The 21,303-nt window shown below is 52.8% G+C and overlaps 1 protein-coding gene across 1 annotated transcript in view; it reads right to left on the bottom strand.

Moving 5' to 3' along the window:
* LOC140387138 (unconventional myosin-Ic-like) overlaps nt 1-21,303 on the bottom strand; it is a 101,870-nt gene that overhangs the window by 74,661 nt on the left and 5,906 nt on the right. The window contains exons 2-8 of the mRNA XM_072470149.1: nt 20,717-20,832; nt 9,020-9,218; nt 8,211-8,291; nt 7,759-7,938; nt 7,125-7,223; nt 4,970-5,083; nt 483-554 (exon numbers count right to left, since the gene is read on the bottom strand). Of these exons, the coding sequence (XP_072326250.1) occupies nt 483-554; nt 4,970-5,083; nt 7,125-7,223; nt 7,759-7,938; nt 8,211-8,291; nt 9,020-9,218; nt 20,717-20,832 (861 nt within the window). The remainder of the gene's footprint in view (nt 1-482; nt 555-4,969; nt 5,084-7,124; nt 7,224-7,758; nt 7,939-8,210; nt 8,292-9,019; nt 9,219-20,716; nt 20,833-21,303) is intronic.

Here is a 21,303-nt window from a genome sequence, read left to right as displayed (position 1 = left end):
GTGACCCAAGCCGGGAATCAAACCTGGGACCCTGGAGCTGTGAAGCAATTGTGCTATCCACAATGCTACCGTGCTGCCCACAAGTGAAGAAATATTTCCTGACGTCACATCAAAGAGCCTAATTCTAATTTTAATGTTCTGGACTCCCCTCACTAGGCGAATAGAGTAGACAGATAACTAATTTAACCATGTTAAACTTCACAACTACAGACCTTTCAATCTTCTATACTCAAGCAAGTCTATGCAACCTGTCATTATAATTTAACCCATTTGACCTCAGTATCATCGACCCTCCAAGGCCAATATATAGTTCTGAAGCTCGGTTCCCGAATTGGACGGGGTCACAACATACGAGGTTGACCAGAGCTTTATCCAGCTATAATGTTACCACCTCCCTTTCTGTCCATTGATAATACAACATTTAAACTGGTACATCTCATGTATCAGGAACAAAGGCATTAGAACTATCAGACAGTCCCCACCTCCTCTCCCTTGGCAATGATCTTCTTGTGAGTCAGAGCCTCTCGCAAGACGGTGCCAGGCACCCCAAGAAGCTGAAATTAAGAGGAAAAGAAAATGTTAATTTCACACAAGTCTTTATGTATTGCAAAACTGAGCCCTACTCCCAAACTGGAGGGGGGGGTGGCATATGGGGTGGTGTGTAGGTTAGGAGGGCAGGGTGTATGGGTAGAGGGAGGGACGTTGGAGGAGAAGCCAGGGAATCAGAGATTGGCATCGGAACTTGCTTTGTTGCTGCTGGGAATTAATTGAACAGCTGGCTAATGATTATCTATCATTCCATATCACAAGAACCAGAATAAAAGGACAAGGAGTCTTTTATATTTAAATGTAGTTGTTTGTTTAGAGGAAGTTTAGAAATTTCAGATTAGCTGATGAAGGGAGGGCAGTACTGACAGCGGAGAGCAGTACCGACAGCGATGGGGCAGTACTGACAGCGGAGAGCAGTACTGACAGCGATGGGGCAGTACTGACAGCGATGGGGCAGCACTGACAGCGATGGGGCAGTACTGACAGCGGAGAGCAGCACTGACAGCGATGGGGCAGTACTGACAGCGGAGAGCAGTACTGACAGCGATGGGGCAGCACTGACAGCGATGGGGCAGCACTGACAGCGATGGGGCAGCACTGACAGCGATGGGGCAGTACTGACAGCGGAGGGCAGCACTGACAGCGATGGGGCAGTACTGACAGCGGAGAGCAGTACTGACAGCGATGGGGCAGCACTGACAGCGATGGGGCAGCACTGACAGCGATGGGGCAGCACTGACAGCGATGGGGCAGTACTGACAGCGGAGGGCAGCACTGACAGCGATGGGGCAGCACTGACAGCGGTGGGGCAGTACTGACAGCGATGGGGCAGTACTGACAGCGATGGGGCAGTACCGACAGCGATGGGGCAGTACTGACAGCGATGGGGCAGTACTGACAGCGGAGGGCAGCACTGACAGCGATGGGGCAGCACTGACAGCGATGGGGCAGTACTGACAGCGATGGGGCAGTACCGACAGCGATGGGACAGTACCGACAGCGATGGGGCAGTACCGACAGCGATGGGGCAGTACTGACAGCGGAGGGCAGTACTGACAGCGATGGGGCAGTACTGACAGCGATGGGGCAGTACCGACAGCGATGGGGCAGTACTGACAGCGATGGGGCAGCACTGACAGCGATGGGGCAGTACTGACAGCGATGGGGCAGTACTGACAACGATGGGGCAGTACTGACAGCGATGGGGCAGCACTGACAGCGATGGGGCAGTACTGACAGCGGAGGGCAGTACTGACAGCGGAGGGCAGCACTGACAGCGATGGGGCAGTACTGACAGCGGAGGGCAGCACTGACAGCGATGGGGCAGCACTGACAGCGATGGGGCAGTACTGACAGCGATGGGGCAGTACTGACAGCGATGGGGCAGTACTGACAGCGATGGGGCAGTACCGACAGCGATGGGGCAGTACTGACAGCGATGGGGCAGTACTGACAGCGGAGGGCAGTACCGACATCGATGGGGCAGTACTGACAGCGGGGGACAGTACTGACAGCGGGGGACAGTACTGACAGCGGGGGACAGCACTGACAGCGGAGAACAGTACTGACAGCGGAGAACAGCACTGACAGCGGAGGGCAGCACTGACAGCGGAGGGCAGTACTGACAGCGATGGGGCAGTACCGACAGTGATGGGGCAGTACTGACAGCGGAGGGCAGTACTGACAGCGATGGGGCAGCACTGACAGCGGAGGGCAGTACTGACAACGATGGGGCAGCACTGACAGCGATGGGGCAGCACTGACAGCGATGGGGCAGTACTGACAGCGGAGGGCAGTACTGACAGCGATGGGGCAGCACTGACAGCGGAGGGCAGTACTGACAGCGATGGGGCAGTACCGACAGTGATGGGGCAGTACTGACAGCGGAGGGCAGCACTGACAGCGATGGGGCAGTACTGACAGCGATGGGGCAGTACTGACAGCGGAGGGCAGTACTGACAGCGATGGGGCAGTACTGACAGCGATGGGGCAGTACTGACAGCGATGGGGCAGTACTGACAGCGATGGGGCAGTACTGACAGCGATGGGGCAGCACTGACAGCGGAGGGCAGTACCGACAGCGGAGGGCAGTACTGACAGCGATGGCGCATTACAGACAGCGATGGGGCAGCACTGACAGCGGAGGGCAGCACTGACAGCGGAGGGCAGCACTGACAGCGGAGGGCAGTACTGAGAGCGGGGGACAGTACTGACAGCGGAGGGCAGTACTGACAGCGATGGGGCAGCACTGACAGCGATGGGGCAGTACCGACAGCGATGGGGCAGTACTGACAGCGATGGGGCAGTACTGACAGCGGAGGGCAGTACTGACAGCGATGGGGCAGTACTGACAGCGATGGGGCAGTACTGACAGCGGAGGGCAGTACTGACAGCGATGGGGCAGTACTGACAGCGATGGGGCAGTACTGACAGCGATGGGGCAGTACTGACAGCGATGGGGCAGCACTGACAGCGGAGGGCAGTACCGACAGCGGAGGGCAGTACCGACAGCGGAGGGCAGTACTGACAGCGGAGGGCAGTACTGACAACGGAGGGCAGTACTGACAGCGATGGGGCAGTACTGACAGCGATGGGGCAGCACTGACAGCGGAGGGCAGTACCGACAGCGGAGGGCAGCACTGACAGCGATGGGGCAGTACTGACAGCGATGGGGCAGTACTGACAGCGATGGGGCAGTACTGACAGCGGAGGGCAGTACTGACAGCGATGGGGCAGCACTGACAGCGATGGGGCAGCACTGACAGCGATGGGGCAGTACTGACAGCGATGGGGCAGCAGTGACAGCGATGGGGCAGTACTGACAGCGGAGGGCAGCACTGACAGCGATGGGGCAGCACTGACAGCGGTGGGGCAGTACTGACAGCGATGGGGCAGTACTGACAGCGGTGGGGCAGTACCGACAGCGGAGGGCAGCACTGACAGCGATGGGGCAGTACTGACAGCGATGGGGCAGTACTGACAGCGATGGGGCAGTACTGACAGCGGAGGGCAGTACTGACAGCGATGGGGCAGCACTGACAGCGATGGGGCAGCACTGACAGCGATGGGGCAGTACTGACAGCGGAGGGCAGTACTGACAGCGGAGGGCAGCACTGACAGCGATGGGGCAGTACTGACAGCGATGGGGCAGTACTGACAGCGATGGGGCAGTACTGACAGCGGAGGGCAGTACTGACAGCGATGGGGCAGTACTGACAGCGATGGGGCAGTACTGACAGCGATGGGGCAGCACTGACAGCGATGGGGCAGTACTGACAGCGATGGGGCAGCACTGACAGCGATGGGGCAGTACTGACAGCGGAGGGCAGCACTGACAGCGATGGGGCAGTACTGACAGCGATGGGGCAGTACTGACAGCGATGGGGCAGTACTGACAGCGGAGGGCAGTACTGACAGCGATGGGGCAGCACTGACAGCGATGGGGCAGTACTGACAGCGATGGGGCAGTACTGACAGCGGAGGGCAGTACTGACAGCGATGGGGCAGCACTGACAGCGATGGGGCAGTACTGACAGCGGAGGGCAGCACTGACAGCGATGGGGCAGTACTGACAGCGATGGGGCAGTACTGACAGCGATGGGGCAGTACTGACAGCGGAGGGCAGTACTGACAGCGATGGGGCAGCACTGACAGCGATGGGGCAGTACTGACAGCGATGGGGCAGTACTGACAGCGGAGGGCAGTACTGACAGCGGAGGGCAGCACTGACAGCGATGGGGCAGTACCGACAGCGATGGGGCAGCACTGACAGCGATGGGGCAGTACTGACAGCGATGGGGCAGTACCGACAGCGATGGGGCAGTACTGACAGCGATGGGGCAGTACTGACAGCGATGGGGCAGTACTGACAGCGATGGGGCAGTACTGACAGCGGAGGGCAGTACCGACAGCGGAGGGCAGTACCGACAGCGATGGGGCAGTACCGACAGCGGAGGGCAGTACCGACAGCGATGGGGCAGTACTGACAGCGATGGGGCAGTACTGACAGCGATGGGGCAGTACTGACAGCGATGGGGCAGTACTGACAGCGATGGGGCAGCACTGACAGCGGAGGGCAGCACTGACAGCGGAGGGCAGTACTGACAGCGATGGGGCAGCACTGACAGCGATGGGGCAGCACTGACAGCGGGGGGACAGTACTGACAGCGGAGGGCAGTACTGACAGCGATGGGGCAGCACTGACAGCGATGGGGCAGCACTGACAGCGATGGGGCAGTACTGACAGCGATGGGGCAGTACTGACAGCAGAGGGCAGTACTGACAGCGGAGGGCAGTACTGACAGCGGGGGGGCAGTACCGACAGCGGGGGGGCAGTACCAACAGCGATGGGGCAGTACTGACAGCGATGGGGCAGTACTGACAGCGGGGGGCAGTACTGACAGCGGAGGGTAGTACTGACCCGGGACAGCAGTCTGATCTGATTTTCACCAGTAATGGTGGCGTTTCCATCATCATCTGAGGAGCATTGTAAATTCCCCAGGTGCAGAACACTGGCTACAACATTCAGCAGCTCCTGTTCAAAGTAGAAAAGAAAATAAAGAGGTTCATTGATGATACAACAAGCTCCCTCCCTCTGCCCCAACCTCCCTTCCCTGCCCCTCCCTCCATCCCACTGCTCCTTTGCCCTCTGCCTCACCTTGCCTCCTCCCTTCCTATCCCCCCATCCTGCCCTATTCTCGCTCTTCCCCTTTCTCTCCTTGCATCCTGCCCCTCACCTTCCCTCTGCCTGTACCCCCCCCCCCCCCCCCTCCCCCGGAGGAAGAGTCATTGACTGAAGTATGGACACTGAGATTTGTAACAAACAGTGCGCCTGATTTTCTGAGTTTAAAAATTACTCATTACTTACTGGCATGCAGACAATTCAGGAGAAAAAGCCTCCCACACAATTCCAGGAAATGTGGTTCACAGATAAATATTTACTCAACAAACATCTTCCATCATGCACAAAACAATGATGAAAAATCTTTGCAATGATTAAAACACTTACACCTTCTATTCGTGGCTAACATATTGGATAACTCTGCTTTCAGGCCCACTGGACAGGATACTAAGGACCAGGGCCACATTGTACCCTCCAGACAATTCAGATCTCATTGAGGAAAATCTCATTGAGGGATTTAATATATCTTGCAGGTATTCGAGGAACATACCAGGTGTTGACAGCTACTGTCCTCAAACAGGGCTCGGACCAAGCAATCCGCTTCTTGGTGATGACATCACTGCGCAATTGGTATAAAGGTGAGTGATCAGCGAGGGACATCAACCCATCTCCTTTAACCATTGGGACTGAGAGAGGGAGAAGGGAGGAATGATTGCTAAACAGAAAACAGGAGCAGCAGTCGGCCATTTGGCTCCTCCAGCTTGCTCCAGCATTTAAGATGATCATGGCTAATTCTCAAACATACAAACAGGGAGCAGGAGTGGGCCATTCAGCCCCTCGAGACTGCTCCACCATTTAATCAGGTTATGGTTGATCTGATAGTAATCTCAAATCTGCATCGCTCCGACCCCCGATAACCTGTCACCCTCTTGCTGACCAAGAATCTATCCACTTCTGCCTTGAACATTTTAAAAATATATATTTTTATTCAAATGTTTCCATTTTATACATAATACAAAATAATACAAGAACGCAAGAGAATAAAACGGCAATACACATGTACAACCCAGAAACCATGACCGATCCCCTCACAAAACCGAACCCCTCCCTCCCCTCGCCCCCTACAATAATAATAACCTTTATTGTCACAAGTAGGCTTACATTAACGCTGCAATGAAAAGCCCCTAGTCGCCACACTCCGGCGCCTGTTCGGGTACACAGAGGGAGAATTCAGAATGTCCAATTCACCCAACAGCACGTCTTTCGGGACTTGTGGGAGTTACATTTTCACAGTAATTTCATTGCAGTGTTAGTGTAAGCCTACTTGTGACAAGAATAAAGATTATTAGTTGAGAAGACAGGTGGCCTCTTGAGAGATTACTTAGGTCAGAAACTCGGGTGACAGACAGGCGTGACATACGATGACAGAAGATCTCCTGGCAGGAGCAGCTCAAGCAACAGTAGCAGTTCCCACTTGTGCAGTGGGAGTACCTACAGGCCATTAATATAGGATAAGATTCCAAAAGGTAATATAAAAATCCAATATGGAATTGAGAAGAAACTTCTTTACTCAAAGAGTGGTGAGAATGTGGAACTCACTACTACAGAGAGTGGTTGAAATGAAGATTATAGATACAAGTTGGACAAACACATGAGGCAGACAGGAATAGAGCTACACAATGGTATAGATGAGAAATGATGCGAGTGGGGAGGATTGTGTGGAGCACCAACATTGGCATGGGCTGGTTGGGCCAAATGTCCTTCCTCTGTGTGTATATGCTGCCATTCGCAGGGTTTCTAATCCAGTACTAGCATCGTTGCATCATCCTATCTGGCCACCCCTGAAGCCTGGCCCATTCCTGCGAGGATTCAAACCCAGAATCATCACACCCCAAACCCAAACAGGCCGGTGTCTGAAATCACTGACGCATCCCAGGGCCAGCCCATAACCTACCTCTATGTCAGCGTTACTGAAATCAATGACAGACAGCGCTTTGTGCACTGTTTTCCAATCATTCTTATCGTTGATGGAGCTCACTTTTGCACAATGACCCTGAAAGACAGAACAGGCATTTTTTTCGGTAAAAGGAACATTATCATGCACTGTGTCCCTGAGTAAATGCGGATTCTGGTGGATCTCACTAACGTAGAGCTCAAACTGGTTTTGGGGGGCACATCTGCCACAACTTCACTGGAGGAGGGTGGAAGTAAATTCCCTTCCACCCTCCACCCAATATGCCCAAAATTTTCTTCCCTCCGTTTCTGCAGGTGTCGTCTTCCCTGAGCCCCGACTCCGAGATCACACATCCACCAACATGTCATCTTCCATGACCTTGACTGAGGGACTAACCAGGTCCTAGACAGTGAATGCAGACAGAATGTTGCACTGTGTGAAGCATTGTCCTCTCCTCTTGTCCATGTATTTTCCAGCAGGGATGGGAGCTGGAGAGAGATCAAGTCTTGGCTGATTCCCTCACTAGCTCAGCAGATGCTGAGGTCAACACAGCGCAAAGACCTGCCTGGACTCTCTTCTCAGCCCAAGTTCCTGCTTCCCCAACCCTCGCCCAGACTCTCCACACGCTCCTTACTTTCACTAGATATTGGTAGCTCTGGGGATTGCGTTCCAGCCCCAATCTCCTCAGTAGGTCCTCATCCCCTCCTTCTATCACTTGGTAAAAGATGTGAAAGTTTCTCTCGCCGTGATTCTGATGAACGACTCGGGATTTCTCCAGCAGGTAATTGAGGATGTGGCCTCCCACTGGTGCCCCCTACAAACACAAAACACAGCAGTTACCAACAGTGCAGCAAAATCACTCAAACAGACCCTATGGGAAGGATGGAAGAGTGTGCGAAGCCCGACCGTTACTTAGTCTAACTGACAAAAACTGAGGAGCAAAAAGAAAGGAGAAAGTACTCCAAATGTCTAGAAACTCTGAAAGCGAGTCCTCAAAGTCTGATCAACTTCAACTCACAGACTGTCCTGTTCAGTGATCCCAACATTTACAACAACTCAGATTGCAGGAATATTTCCCATTCTTACCCTGAAATCAAACTGAATGTCCATGTACTTGCCAAAGCGGCTGGAATTATCATTGCGTAAGGTTTTAGCATTTCCAAATGCCTGAAAAACACAAACAAGGATTGTTGGGTCAAGGCCGGCCTCTGCGTTGCGAACAACAGTTCCTCACAAAGCAGTAAACTCCCAACCAAGTGCGTGTGAAAACCAACAGTAGGAGTGGGGACACGGCAGTCAGAAGATTGTCATAATTCCAGATTCAGAACTACTTTCACGCATAAAAAAGTAAAATGCTGCACGTGGTGGGAATCTGCCAGACAGACAGGAGGGGCTGGAAACATTCCACTGGTCTGCAGCACTTGCAGAGAGCGAAGCAGCGTCCACATTTCAGATCCTTGTTCTGATCAAATGATAACTCTGTTCACCCCATTCCCCCTATCAGAGCTCTCCACTGGCACCAGGCTGGACTGGAGGCCATTGATCCTCTGTTTGGGACTGTCCACGACAGACTCGATCATGAAAGCTCCCTCTGGTGGGAGATAAATCAAAGTTCAATATTTCCCCGCAGAGATCAGGTGCTGTGCATATGGAAATTTGCAGGGACATTTTTGCCCAGGATAGTCCATCGTGGGGAGTATCCAACAGTTAAGATAGCACAGGGCTAAATCGCTGGCTTTGAAAGCAGACCAAGGCAGGCCAGCAGCACGGTTCAATTCCCGTACCAGCCTCCCCGAACAGGCGCCGGAATGTGGCGACTAGGGGCTTTTCACAGTAACTTCATTTGAAGCCTACTTGTGACAATAAGCGATTTTCATTTTCAGAAAGCTGCTTACCTCCAGCACCGGGTTAGACTGGAGTAGCCGGTCTCTCACAGTCTCCACTCTCACGCTGGCCGGACAGGTCACTGCATAGTACTGAAGAATCTTCTTAGAGGCTTCGGTTTTCCCAGCTCCACTCTCACCGGAGATCAGGATGCACTGGTCTTTCTGCTCCGACTTCATCGAACGGTACGAGTTGTCTGATATGGCATAACTACAAAGCACAGAGAGTGTGGTTAGGAGCTGGTATTTGGGAATGCAAACCTACTTTGTCAAACACTCCTCAAAATGTAACTCTTTTAGGCCAGGGGTGTGTGATTCTAGTTAATCTATGCTGCATCCCCTTCCAAGGTCAATATATCCTTCTTGAGGTATGGGCAGATGGTGTCTAAGCAGAGGCTGATGTCACTATAATCTTCTCTCTGGCCCTTGCACATGCGTGAGCCCAGACAGTTGCCATTTGGCCAGAGGGGCCTCACCATGGAGCCCAATTATGTCGTTGCCGGAGAAGAGGCAGGTTCGAATCGGGGTTCTGGCCGATTCTTCTCGTCTGCCTTCCCCGGGGCCACATGCTCGATTGTAGCATTGCACAGTCCCTTCGATATAATCTTTATTTGTGCCACAAGTCGGTTTATGTTGACACTGTGATGACGTTACTGTGAAGATACTACGAGGTGAGCAGTCTGGTATGTGTGAGAGTGGAGGTAGTGCTGATGTTGCAGCCTAACACATTACAGAGCAGTAATGGCACTGCCTTTAGTCAGCAGATTGTTGGACAAAGCCTTTCAGGTTGAAATTACCTGGCCAGGAACATCAATCACTTGGGGTTGTGAAATCGCATGGCCATGGAGCGGAGCAGTTCCAGAGCTCTCAACAAGCTCGATATTAAGAACTTCCAGGCAGCACGGTGACGCAGTGGTTAGCACTGCTACCTCACGCCCGAGGTCCCAGGTTCAATCCCAGCTCTGGGTCACTGTCCGCGTTGAGTTTGCACATTCTCCCCGTGTTTGAGTGGGTTTTGCCCCCACAACCCAAAGATGTGAAGGGTAGGCGGATTGGACACGCTACATTGCCCCTTAATTGGAAAAAATGAATCAGGTACTCTAACTTTTTTTTAAAAAGATATTAAGAACTTCCATTCATAATATAGTAAACCATGCAAAGGTGTTTCACAGGAGCTCGAACCGGCATAAACAAACACCAAGCCACATAAGGACATACTGAGGAACAACTTAGAAGAGGAGAGAGAAGTGAAGAGTTTTGGTAAGGATGTCCAGAGCTTAGACCCTCTGTAGCTGAAGTGACATCGATAGTGGAGCAATTAACATCAGGAATATAATAATCTTCTTTTGGGTCATAAGTAGGCTTACATTAACACTGCAATGACGTTACTGTGAAAAGCCCCCAGTCGCCACACTCCGGCGCCTGTTCGGGTCACAGAGGGAGAATTCAGAATGTCCAATCCACCTAACAGCACATCTTTCGGGACTTGTGGGAGGAAACCGGAGCACCCGGAGGAAACCCACGCAGACACGGGGAGAAAGTGCAGACTCCACATAGACAGTGACCCAGCGGGGAATCGAACCCGGGACCCTGGCGCTGTGAAGCAACAGTGCTAACCACTGTGCTACCGTGCCTACATAACAGTTTGGAATTTGAGGAGTGTGGACATCTCAAAGCTCTCGGGAATCAGAAGGTGAGAGAGTTCAGGAGAGAGGACATGAAGGGATTTGAAAACAAGGAATTTTTCTTTTAATTGGCAGACCAGGAGCCAAAGTATGTCAGTGAGTTCAGAGGGTAATGGGTAAAGGTCAGTGAGTTCAGGGGGTAATGGGTAAAGGTCAGTGAGTTCAGAGGGTAATGGGTAAAGGTCAGTGAGCTCAGGGGGTGATGGGTAAAGGTCAGTGAGTTCAGAGGGTGATGGGTAAAGGTCAGTGAGTTCAGGGGGTAATGGGTAAAGGTCAGTGAGCTCAGGGGGTGATGGGTAAAGGTCAGTGAGTTCAGGGAGTGATGGGTAAAGGTCAGTGAGCTCAGGGGGTGATGGGTAACGGTCAGTGAGCTCAGGGGGTGATGGGTAAAGGTCAGAGAGCTCAGAGGGTGATGGGTAAAGGTCAGCGAGCTCAGGGGGTGATGGGTAAAGGTCAGTGAGCTCAGGGGGTGATGGGTAAAGGTCAGTGAGCTCAGGGGGTGATGGGTAAAGGTCAGTGAGCTCAGGGGGTGATGGGTAAAGGTCAGCAAGGTCAGGGGGTGATGGGTAAAGGTCAGTGAGCTCAGGGGGTGATGGGTAAAGGTCAGTGAGCTCAGGGGGTGATGGGTAACGGTCAGTGAGCTCAGGGGGTGATGGGTAAAGGTCAGAGAGCTCAGAGGGTGATGGGTAAAGGTCAGCGAGCTCAGGGGGTGATGGGTAAAGGTCAGTGAGCTCAGGGGGTGATGGGTAAAGGTCAGCAAGGTCAGGGGGTGATGGGTAAACGTCAGTGAGCTCAGGGGGTGATGGGTAAAGGTCAGTGAGCTCGGGGAGTGATGGGTAAAGGTCAGCGAGCTCAGGGGGTGATGGGTAAAGGTCAGTGAGCTCAGGGGGTGATGGGTAAAGGTCAGCAAGGTCAGGGGGTGATGGGTAAAGGTCAGTGAGCTCAGGGGGTGATGGGTAAAGGTCAGTGAGCTCAGGGGGTGATGGGTAAAGGTCAGTGAGCTCAGGGGGTGATGGGTAAAGGTCAGCAAGGTCAGGGGGTGATGGGTAAAGGTCAGTGAGCTCAGGGGGTGATGGGTAAAGGTCAGTGAGCTCAGGGGGTGATGGGTAAAGGTCAGTGCGTTCAGGGGGTAATGGGTAAAGGTCAGTGAGCTCAGGGGGTGATGGGTAAAGGTCAGTGAGTTCAGGGAGTGATGGGTAAAGGTCAGTGAGCTCAGGGGGTGATGGGTAAAGGTCGGTGAGTTCAGAGGGTGATGGGTAAAGGTCAGTGAGTTCAGGGGTGATGGGTAAAGGTCAGTGAGCTCAGGGGGTGATGGGTAAAGGTCAGTGAGCTCAGGGGGTGATGGGTAAAGGTCAGTGAGCTCAGGGGGTGATGGGTAAAGGTCAGAGAGCTCAGGGTGTGATGGGTAAAGGTCAGCGAGCTCAGGGGGTGATGGATAAAGGTCAGTGAGCTCAGGGGGTGATGGGTAAAGGTCAGCAAGGTCAGGGGGTGATGGGTAAAGGTCAGCGAGCTCAGGGGGTGATGGGTAAAGGTCAGTGAGCTCAGGGGGTGATGGGTAAAGGTCAGCAAGGTCAGGGGGTGATGGGTAAAGGTCAGTGAGCTCAGGGGGTGATGGGTAAAGGTCAGTGAGCTCTGGGGGTGATGGGTAAAGGTCAGCGAGCTCAGGGGGTGATGGGTAAAGGTCAGTGAGCTCAGGGGGTGATGGGTAAAGGTCAGCAAGGTCAGGGGGTGATGGGTAAAGGTCAGTGAGCTCAGGGGGTGATGGGTAAAGGTCAGTGAGCTCAGGGGGTGATGGGTAAAGGTCAGTGAGCTCAGGGGGTGATGGGTAAAGGTCAGTGAGCTCAGGGGGTGATGGGTAAAGGTCAGTGAGCTCAGGGGGTGATGGGAAATTAGAGAAAGTTCGAGGGTGGCAGCTGTGTGAATGAGCCGAGGTTCTCGGAGGGTGCAAGGTGAGAGACTGGCCAGGACGGTGCTGGAATAGTCAAGTCTACACTTGACAAAGATATGGATGAGGATTTCAGCAACAGGCGCACACTCTGGCACACTATGCAGTCAGTACGAGCCAGGAAAACAAAGGCCCACTGGATTCGCACCCCATCCACCAGATTCACTCTCTCCATTACAGCTGTGGTGTGTACCATCCACAAGATGCAGCAGCTTACCAAAGCTCTTTGGAAAGCAACTTCCAAACCCAGGATCTCTACTACCAGGAGGGACAAGGGCAGCAAACAGGTGGGAACACCGCCACCAGCCAGATCCTCTCCAAGTCACTCATCATCCGTTTCTTCACTGTCTCTGGGTCAGAATCCTGGAACTGCCTAACTGCACTGTGGGTGCACCTACACCACATGGACTGCAGTATCGGGCTCACCGCTACCTTCTCAAGGGCAATTAAGGATGGGCAATAAATGCTGGCGTACCTAACATAGATACATAGACGATAGGAGCAGGAGGAGGCCTTTTGGCCCTTCGAGCCTGGCGGATCATCCAACTCAATAGCCTAATCCTGCTTTCTCCCCATAGCCTTTGATCCCATTCTCCCCAAGTGCTATATCCAGCCGCCTCTTGAATATATTCAAAGTTTTAGCATCAACTACTTCCTGTGGTAATGAATTCCACAGGCTCACCACTCTTTGTGTGAAGAAATGTGTCCCTATCTCTGTCCGAAATGGTTTACCCTGAATCCTCAGACTGTGACTCCTGGTTCTGGACACACCCACCATCGGGAACATCCTTCCTGCATCTACCCTGTCTATTCCTGTCAGAATTTTATAAGTTTCTATGAGATCCCCCCCTCATTCTTTGACTCCCACACTCCAAGAACAAATTTAAAAAAGGAGAAAATAGGACCTACATGCTCCTATTTTGAATCTGAACACCTCTCCCCATATCACAATACAGTTCTAATCAACCTGAACATTACTGAAAAGGGACATTTTTTGTCGAAGCTTTTTGACAGTGTGGCACGTGTGTGTCCCGGAAACTATATACATTAATACACAGGGCCGTGTTCTTTGCATTTAGAAAGAATACGTACACCCATATGTATTCTTCACCCGATGCCGGTGTCTATATAGTTACATTTTTGTGTTGCCCTATTATGTATTTTCTTTTCTTTTCATGTACTTAATGGTCTGTTTGAGCTGCTCGCAGAAAAATACTTTTCACTGTACCTCGGTACACGTGACAATAAACAAATCCAATCCAATCTATATTGCACCTAATTCTCTGAGACAACATAAGTGACAGCCATTCACTGGTCATTCCTCAGAACACTGCCTTGATCAGAGTTAAATTTCAAACAATGCTGGGCAGTTAACTGTCAGTCACCATCACCTGGTGCATTCTCCATGACAATGCCTCTACCAATCAGGGGTGGCATAGTGTTATTGCCATTGGACAAGTAATCCAATGTTCAAGGGCAATAATCTGGGAATCCAGGTTCAAATCCCACCCTGGCAGATGGTGAACTTTGAATTCAATTTTTAAAAATCTGGAAATAAAAGTCCGTGAAACAATTGTTGAAAACCCCATCTGGTTCACTAATACCCTTTAGGGAAGGAAACCCACCATCCTGACCTGGTCTGGCCTATATGTAACTCCAGATCCACAGCAATGAAGGAAGGCAGAGGTTCAGGAAGGCAACTCACCACCTTCTGAAGGGCAACTAGGGATTGTCAATCAGTGCTGGCCTAACCAACCACGCCCACAGCTCTGAAATGCCCTCCGAAATGGCAACTAGGGATGGGCAGCACCCACATCCAATAATTTAAAAAAGGAGTCCACTTGCCAACTCTTCTCATACAGTATAAATTTGTTGATTTCCCTTCCAGGTATGCCTGATGAGTGCGAGTCAAAAAGCTTTGATAAAAGATGTATTTTTTTCAGTAATAGCATACGTTCTGCACTACCAAATAACTATTTGGAATCAAATTGTGACACAAAAGACAGGTTTGCTTGGTCAGTGTTTAATATTCTATCAAAGGGCGGCTCAGTGGTTAGCACTGCTGCCTCACGGCACCGAGGTCCCGGGTTCGATCCCAGCCCTGGGTCACTGCCCGTGTGGAGTTTGCACATTCTCCCAGTGTCTGCGTGGGTCTCACCCCCACAACCCAGAGATGTGCAGGGCAGGTGGATTGGCCACGCTACATTGCCCCTTAATTGGATATATTGTTTTTAAATTAAAAATAATATTCTACCAAATCCCCCGAGCCAGCAACTGGCAAGATACTATCAGCATACGCCGGAAGCCTTCAACTTGTTTTGGAACTTTCCCTGACTAACAGTTCTGGGAGTGAGACAACTGCTCCTTCCCATTCAGGAGCAATTGTTTCACAGGAACGTTCTGGAATCAGTCAAACCATCACACACACAATGAACCTTCACCTCCCAGCAACCTTCCAAAATGGACGTAAACAATCAACAGTTCTGTACCCTGAAGGATCAGGGAAACATCAGGGTGGAACAGCAGGAACATTCTCACACCATCCAGCAGCACCCGAGGGGTGAGCCCCCCTTCATTATTCTAAATGAGTTGGACATGGATAAAATATCACTGATCTGCGAGGGGATGGTGCGGGATAAACACTTGCATAGTTTTGGCACTTTCCGGGACCTCAGATTGCCCCCAATGAAGTACTTTTTAAAAATGTAGTTACAATTGTCGAAAGCAAATCACACAGCAAGATCCCACTCGCAGCAATAAGAAAGTGACGGGGTTGGAGGTGGATGTGGAGCAGGTTGGAACTGCAGCACCTACACAAAGCGCAAAGAAATGTACAGCACAGGAACAGGCCCTTCGGCCCTCCAAGCCCGTGCCGACCATGCTGCCCGACTAAACTACAATCTTCTACATTTCCGGGGTCCGTATCCCTCTATTCCCATCCTATTCATGTATTTGTCAAAATGCCCCTTAAATGTCACTATCGTCCCTGCTTCCACCACCTCCTCCGGCAGCGAGTTCCAGGCACCCACTACCCTCTGCGTAAAAAACTTGCCTCGTACATCTCCTCTAAACCTTGCCCCTCACACCTTAAACCTATGCCCCCTAGTAATTGACCCCTCTACCCTGGGGAAAAGCCTCTGACTATCCACTCTGTCTATGCCCCTCATAATTTTGTAGACCTCTATCAGGTCACCCCTCAACCTCCGTCGTTCCAGTGAGAACAAACCGAGTTTATTCAACCGCTCCTCATAGCTAATGCCCTCTATACCAGGCAACATCCTGGTAAATCTCTTCTGCACCCTCTCTAAAGCCTCCACATCCTTCTGGTAGTGTGGCGACCAGAATTGAACACAATACTCCAAGTGTGGCCTAACTAAGGTTCTATACAGCTGCAACATGACTTGCCAATTCTTATACTCAATGCCCCGGCCAATGAAGGCAAGCATGCCGTATGCCTTCTTGACTACGTTCCCCACCTGTGTTGCCCCTTTCAGTGACCTGTGGACTTGTACACCTAGATCTCTCTGACTTTCAATACTCTTGAGGGTTCTACCATTCACTGTATATTCCCTACCTGCATTAGACCTTCCAAAATGCATTACCTCACATTTGTCCGGATTAAACTCCATCTGCCATCTCTCCGCCCAAGTCTCCAGACAATCTAAATCCTGCTGTATCCTCTGACAGTCCTGTCTAAAACTCACTGCCTTTACTGCTCTGGGCACCAGGTTACAGAAAAAAGGTGGAAAGAGGAAAGAGCACAGCAACAAGAATGATTCCGTGCAAGAGGGAGGAGTTGTGTCATTGCATTGATTATCCAGAGTAACAGAGTTTAGATCGCCAAGGCACCATGATCATTAAAACACAATTTACAAACTGGAAATTAAAAGCAGGACTCAGTAAAAATGACCAAACAAGCCACCAGGCTCGGTGCTCATTCCGGGAGGACCCTTGCTGTCCTTGCCAGAAAGGTGACTAACCCCACTGATTCCCAGCTGCCCTTTGAATCACGCCACGGAAATGTGTCCGGCGGGTAGCACGGTGGCGCAGTGGTTAGCACTGCTGCCACACGGTGCCAAGGACCCGGGTTCAATTCTGGATCACTGTCCGTGTGGAGTTTGCACATTCTCCCCGTGTCTGCGTGGCTCTCAAACCCACAACCCAAAAAGAGGTGCAGGGGGGGTGGGTCGTCCATGCTGAATTGCCCTTTAATTGGGATAAAAGAAATGTGTCCAGCCCCACTCTCAGCACGAGAACGCTCGGCGTAAACAAGGCAGGATATTGCTGTGCACAGGGTGCATATGACTCGGGCGAGAATGAGTGGGTCCTTTCAGGGGGTAGCAGATGAGTGTGAGAGGTGTGGGCGGGGGCCAGCGAATCACACGCACATGTTTTGGGGTTGTCAAAAATTAGGAAGATTCTGGGCGGGAGTGTTCGCGGTCTTAGCCAGGATAGTGGAGGAGGGAGTGGACCCGGACCCTTTGGTGGCGATATTTGGGGTCTCAGAGAAGCCGGAGCTCCTGGAGAGGAGGAAGGCCAATGCCTTGGCCTTCGCCTCTCTGATTGCACAGCGGAGAATTCTGCTGGAGTGGCGGTCGGCATCGCCACCGGGGGTAGCGGCTTGGTTGGGTGACCTATACAACTTCCTGCGGTTAGAAAAGATAAAGTTTGAGTTAAGGGGCTCTTCAGGGGGGGGTTGAGGAAAGGTGGGGGGATGTTTGTCACCGTGTTTCAGGGGCTGTTCAACGCAGGGGAGGGAGGGGGGCAAAAAAGAGAAAAATCTGTACAGTTGATTGTAGGGTAACATGTTTCCCGGGGTGTTTGTTCGCTGCAACATGTTTTGATACATGTTTGCAATAAAATATATATTTTTTAAAAAGCTGGATTAAACTCTGACATTGGAAGCTGGAGTGGATCCCACGATTCACTCTCTCGCTTCATTCAGGATGAGGCAAGAATCAACAAACGTTATTTTGAGGTCAGACATGCTGAGTGGGCAGCAGTCTCAGCTGAGTCAGTAGATGTGGGTTGAAACCCATGACCTGACTCTGCGGACACTCCCGTGCAGTACTGAGGGAGTGCCGCACTGTCAGAGGGTAAATACTGAGGGAGTGCCGCACTGTCAGAGGGTAAATACTGAGGGAGTGCTGCACTGTCAGAGGGTCAGTACTGAGGGAGTGCCGCACTGTCAGAGGGTCAGTACTGAGGGAGTGCTGCACTGTCAGAGGGTCAGGACTAAGGGAGTGCTGCACTGTCAGAGGGTCAGTACTGAGGGAGTGCTGCACTGTCAGAGGGTAAATACTGAGGGAGTGCCGCACTGTCAGAGGGTAAATACTGAGGGAGTGCTGCACTGTCAGAGGGTCAGTACTGAGGGAGTGCCGCACTGTCAGAGGGTCAGTACTGAGGGAGTGCTGCACTGTCAGAGGGTCAGGACTAAGGGAGTGCTGCACTGTCAGAGGGTCAATACTGAGGGAGTGCCGCACTGTCAGTGGGTCAGTACTGAGGGAGTGCTGCACTGTCAGAGGGTCAGTACTGAGGGAGTGCTGCACTGTCAGAGGGTCAGTACTGAGGGAGTGCTGCACTGTCAGAGGGTCAGTACTGAGGGAGATCCGCACTGTCAGTGGGTCAGTACTGAGGGAGTGCCGTACTGTCAGAGGGTCAGTACTGAGGGAGTGCTGCACTGTCAGAGGGTAAATACTGAGGGAGTGCCGCACTGTCAGAGGGTAAATACTGAGGGAGTGCTGCACTGTCAGAGGGTCAGTACTGAGGGAGTGCCGCACTGTCAGAGGGTCAGTACTGAGGGAGTGCTGCACTGTCAGAGGGTCAGGACTAAGGGAGTGCTGCACTGTCAGAGGGTCAATACTGAGGGAGTGCCGCACTGTCAGTGGGTCAGTACTGAGGGAGTGCTGCACTGTCAGAGGGTCAGTACTGAGGGAGTGCTGCACTGTCAGAGGGTCAGTACTGCACTGTCAGAGGGTCAGTACTGAGGGAGATCCGCACTGTCAGTGGGTCAGTACTGAGGGAGTGCCGCACTGTCAGTGGGTCAGTACTGAGGGAGTGCCGCACTGTCAGAGGGTCAGTACTGAGGGAGATCCGCACTGTCAGTGGGTCAGTACTGAGGGAGTGCCGCACTGTCAGAGGGTCAGTACTGAGGGAGTGCTGCACTGTCAGAGGGTCAGTACTGAGGGAGTGCCGCACTGTCAGAGGGTCAGTACTGAGGGAGTGCCGCACTGTCAGTGGGTCAGTACTGAGGGAGTGCCGCACTGTCAGAGGGTCAGTACTGAGGGAGTGCCGCACTGTCAGAGGGTCAGTACTGAGGGAGTGCTGCACTGTCAGAGGGTCAGTACTGAGGGAGTGCCGCACTGTCAGAGGGTCAGTACTGAGGGAGTGCCGCACTGTCAGTGGGTCAGTACTGAGGGAGTGCTGCACTGTCAGAGGGTCAGTACTGAGGGAGTGCCGAACTGTCAGAGGGTCAGTACTGAGGGAGTGCCGCACTGTCAGTGGGTCAGTACTGAGGGAGTGCTGCACTGTCAGAGGGTCAGTACTGAGGGAGTGCCGCACTGTCAGTGGGTCAGTACTGAGGGAGTGTCGCATTGTCAGTGGGTCAGTACTGAGGGAGTGCCGAACTGTCAGAGGGTCAGTACTGAGGGAGTGCCGCACTGTCAGTGGGTCAGTACTGAGGGAGTGTCGCATTGTCAGTGGGTCAGTACTGAGGGAGTGCTGCACTGTCAGAGGGTCAGTACTGAGGGAGTGCCGCACTGTCAGAGGGTCAGTACTGAGGGAGTGCCGCACTGTCAGAGGGTCAGTACTGAGGGAGTGCCGCACTGTCAGAGGGTCAATACTGAGGGAGTGCCGCACTGTCAGAGGGTCAGTACTGAGGGAGTGTTGCATTGTCAGAGGGTCAGTACTGAGGGAGTGCTGCACTGTCAGAGGGTCAGTGCGGAGGGAGTGCTGCACTGTCAGCGGGTCAGTACTGAGTGGGTGCTGTCTGTCCTGTCGGCTGGGTGTATAAGATCTTCTTTCACAAAGGAGCAATGTTGTTATCTCTGGCGTGCTGGCCAGTATTTATCTGCTGATTATCAGACTGTGTCGACAGTGGATTCTCACAGTGGCTGCTGTATCTGATCTGACTACATGGACATTTTGATTGTGAATTCAAATTCCAACTGTTCTCAGCCTGATGATAGAATAGAATCATCAAGAAGTCCAGCATAGATAGAGGCCATTCAGCCCATCGAGTCTGTGCCAGCCATCATTCTCCTCCCATTTTCCAGCACTTGCTCTGTCGCCTGCCTTCGAAAGAAAATGCTTTGGCCCAAAGCACAGAAACCCTCCCGTGCAGAATGAGGCCCATCGAGTCGGCACTAACCCTCTGAAAGAGCGCCCTACCGAGGGCCGATCCCCACCCTATCATCGTAACCCCACCTAGGGCCCATTTATCATGGCCAATCCACCTAACCTGCACGTCTTTGGACTGTGGGAGGAAACTGGAGCACCCGGAGGAAACCCACGCAGACACGGGGAGAACGTGCAGACTCCCCACAGACAGTGACCCAGGGCCTGGAATTGAACCCGGGTCCCTGGCGCTGTGATGCAGCTGTGCTAACCACTGTGCTACCGTGCCGCCCCCATCACCATTACTTGTCTGTAACCCCAGCAGCTCCTCATTCTCCAGCTGCTGTTTCAGTCGCTTTCAAAATTATTGATAGAATTAGTTTCCAACACCTTTCCCGATCTCGATCCAACTTTCGCCAATTAAATGGCTTAGAATAGGTTAGCACATTGGGTTCCTGGTGGTCGAATCGACAAGCCCCTCTCCCCACTATCCTACCCCCTCACCTCACCCAGACCCCACCACCCCTCCATACAAACCCTGCCACTGTCCCCACCATCCCACCAACCGCACCCACTACCTGCCCCCAACCCCTCCCTCACCTCACCCACCATGTGGCCCGTCCGAGATCGGTCCTTCTGCGATCACAAGCTGTGAGAGGTAAACACTTGAATCAGCTGTAAATATTTCAGAAGCTCTGCTTGCCAGCTCGCTTGTCGAACACTGTTCCACTCGGCCGCACTTACATGTGAGGTGAGACTTCGTAGAAATTGACTCCTCTGTATCTCTCCATGTGCTGCTTCGTGTAGATCTCCAGTTCCTTGTAGGGATTGACTGAGACCAGGACAGAGCTGATGTAAGTCTGTGGAGAGACCAGCAGAGGGCAGCGTCAGCCCAGCAATACCAAAATAACAACCATTTCCTCGCTAGGAGCTCCCTCTGGAAATAGTAACGCCCGAGTCACTTCCTCCAGATGGAGATGGGGAGGAGGGTGGGGCGGGAGACGGGATGAAAGAGTGGAGGAGGGGGTTCAGTGGGTGCGTGGGGGAGGGGAGGCGGGGGGGAGGGGGAGCGTAGGGAGGGGGAAGGGGGAGAGGGGGCGAGCGGGGAGGGGGCGAGCGGGGAGGGGGAGAGTGCGGAGGGGAGGGGAGGGGGAGGGGGGGAGGGGAGGTGGGGAGGGGGAGGGGGGGAGGGGAGAGGGGGGAGGGGGAGGGGGAGGGGAGGGGGAGGGGAGGGCAGGGGGAGGGGAGGGGGGGAGGGGAGGGGGGGAGGGGGGGGAGGGGTGGAAGGGAGGGGGAAGGGAGGGGGAAGGGAGGGCAGGGGGGAGGGGGAG

The sequence above is a fragment of the Scyliorhinus torazame genome, chromosome 12 (genome assembly GCF_047496885.1).
Source record: "Scyliorhinus torazame isolate Kashiwa2021f chromosome 12, sScyTor2.1, whole genome shotgun sequence".
Lineage (NCBI taxonomy): Eukaryota > Metazoa > Chordata > Chondrichthyes > Carcharhiniformes > Scyliorhinidae > Scyliorhinus > Scyliorhinus torazame.
The sequence above is the reverse complement of the archived record's forward strand: the minus strand, read 5'-3'. Positions and strand labels throughout refer to the sequence as shown.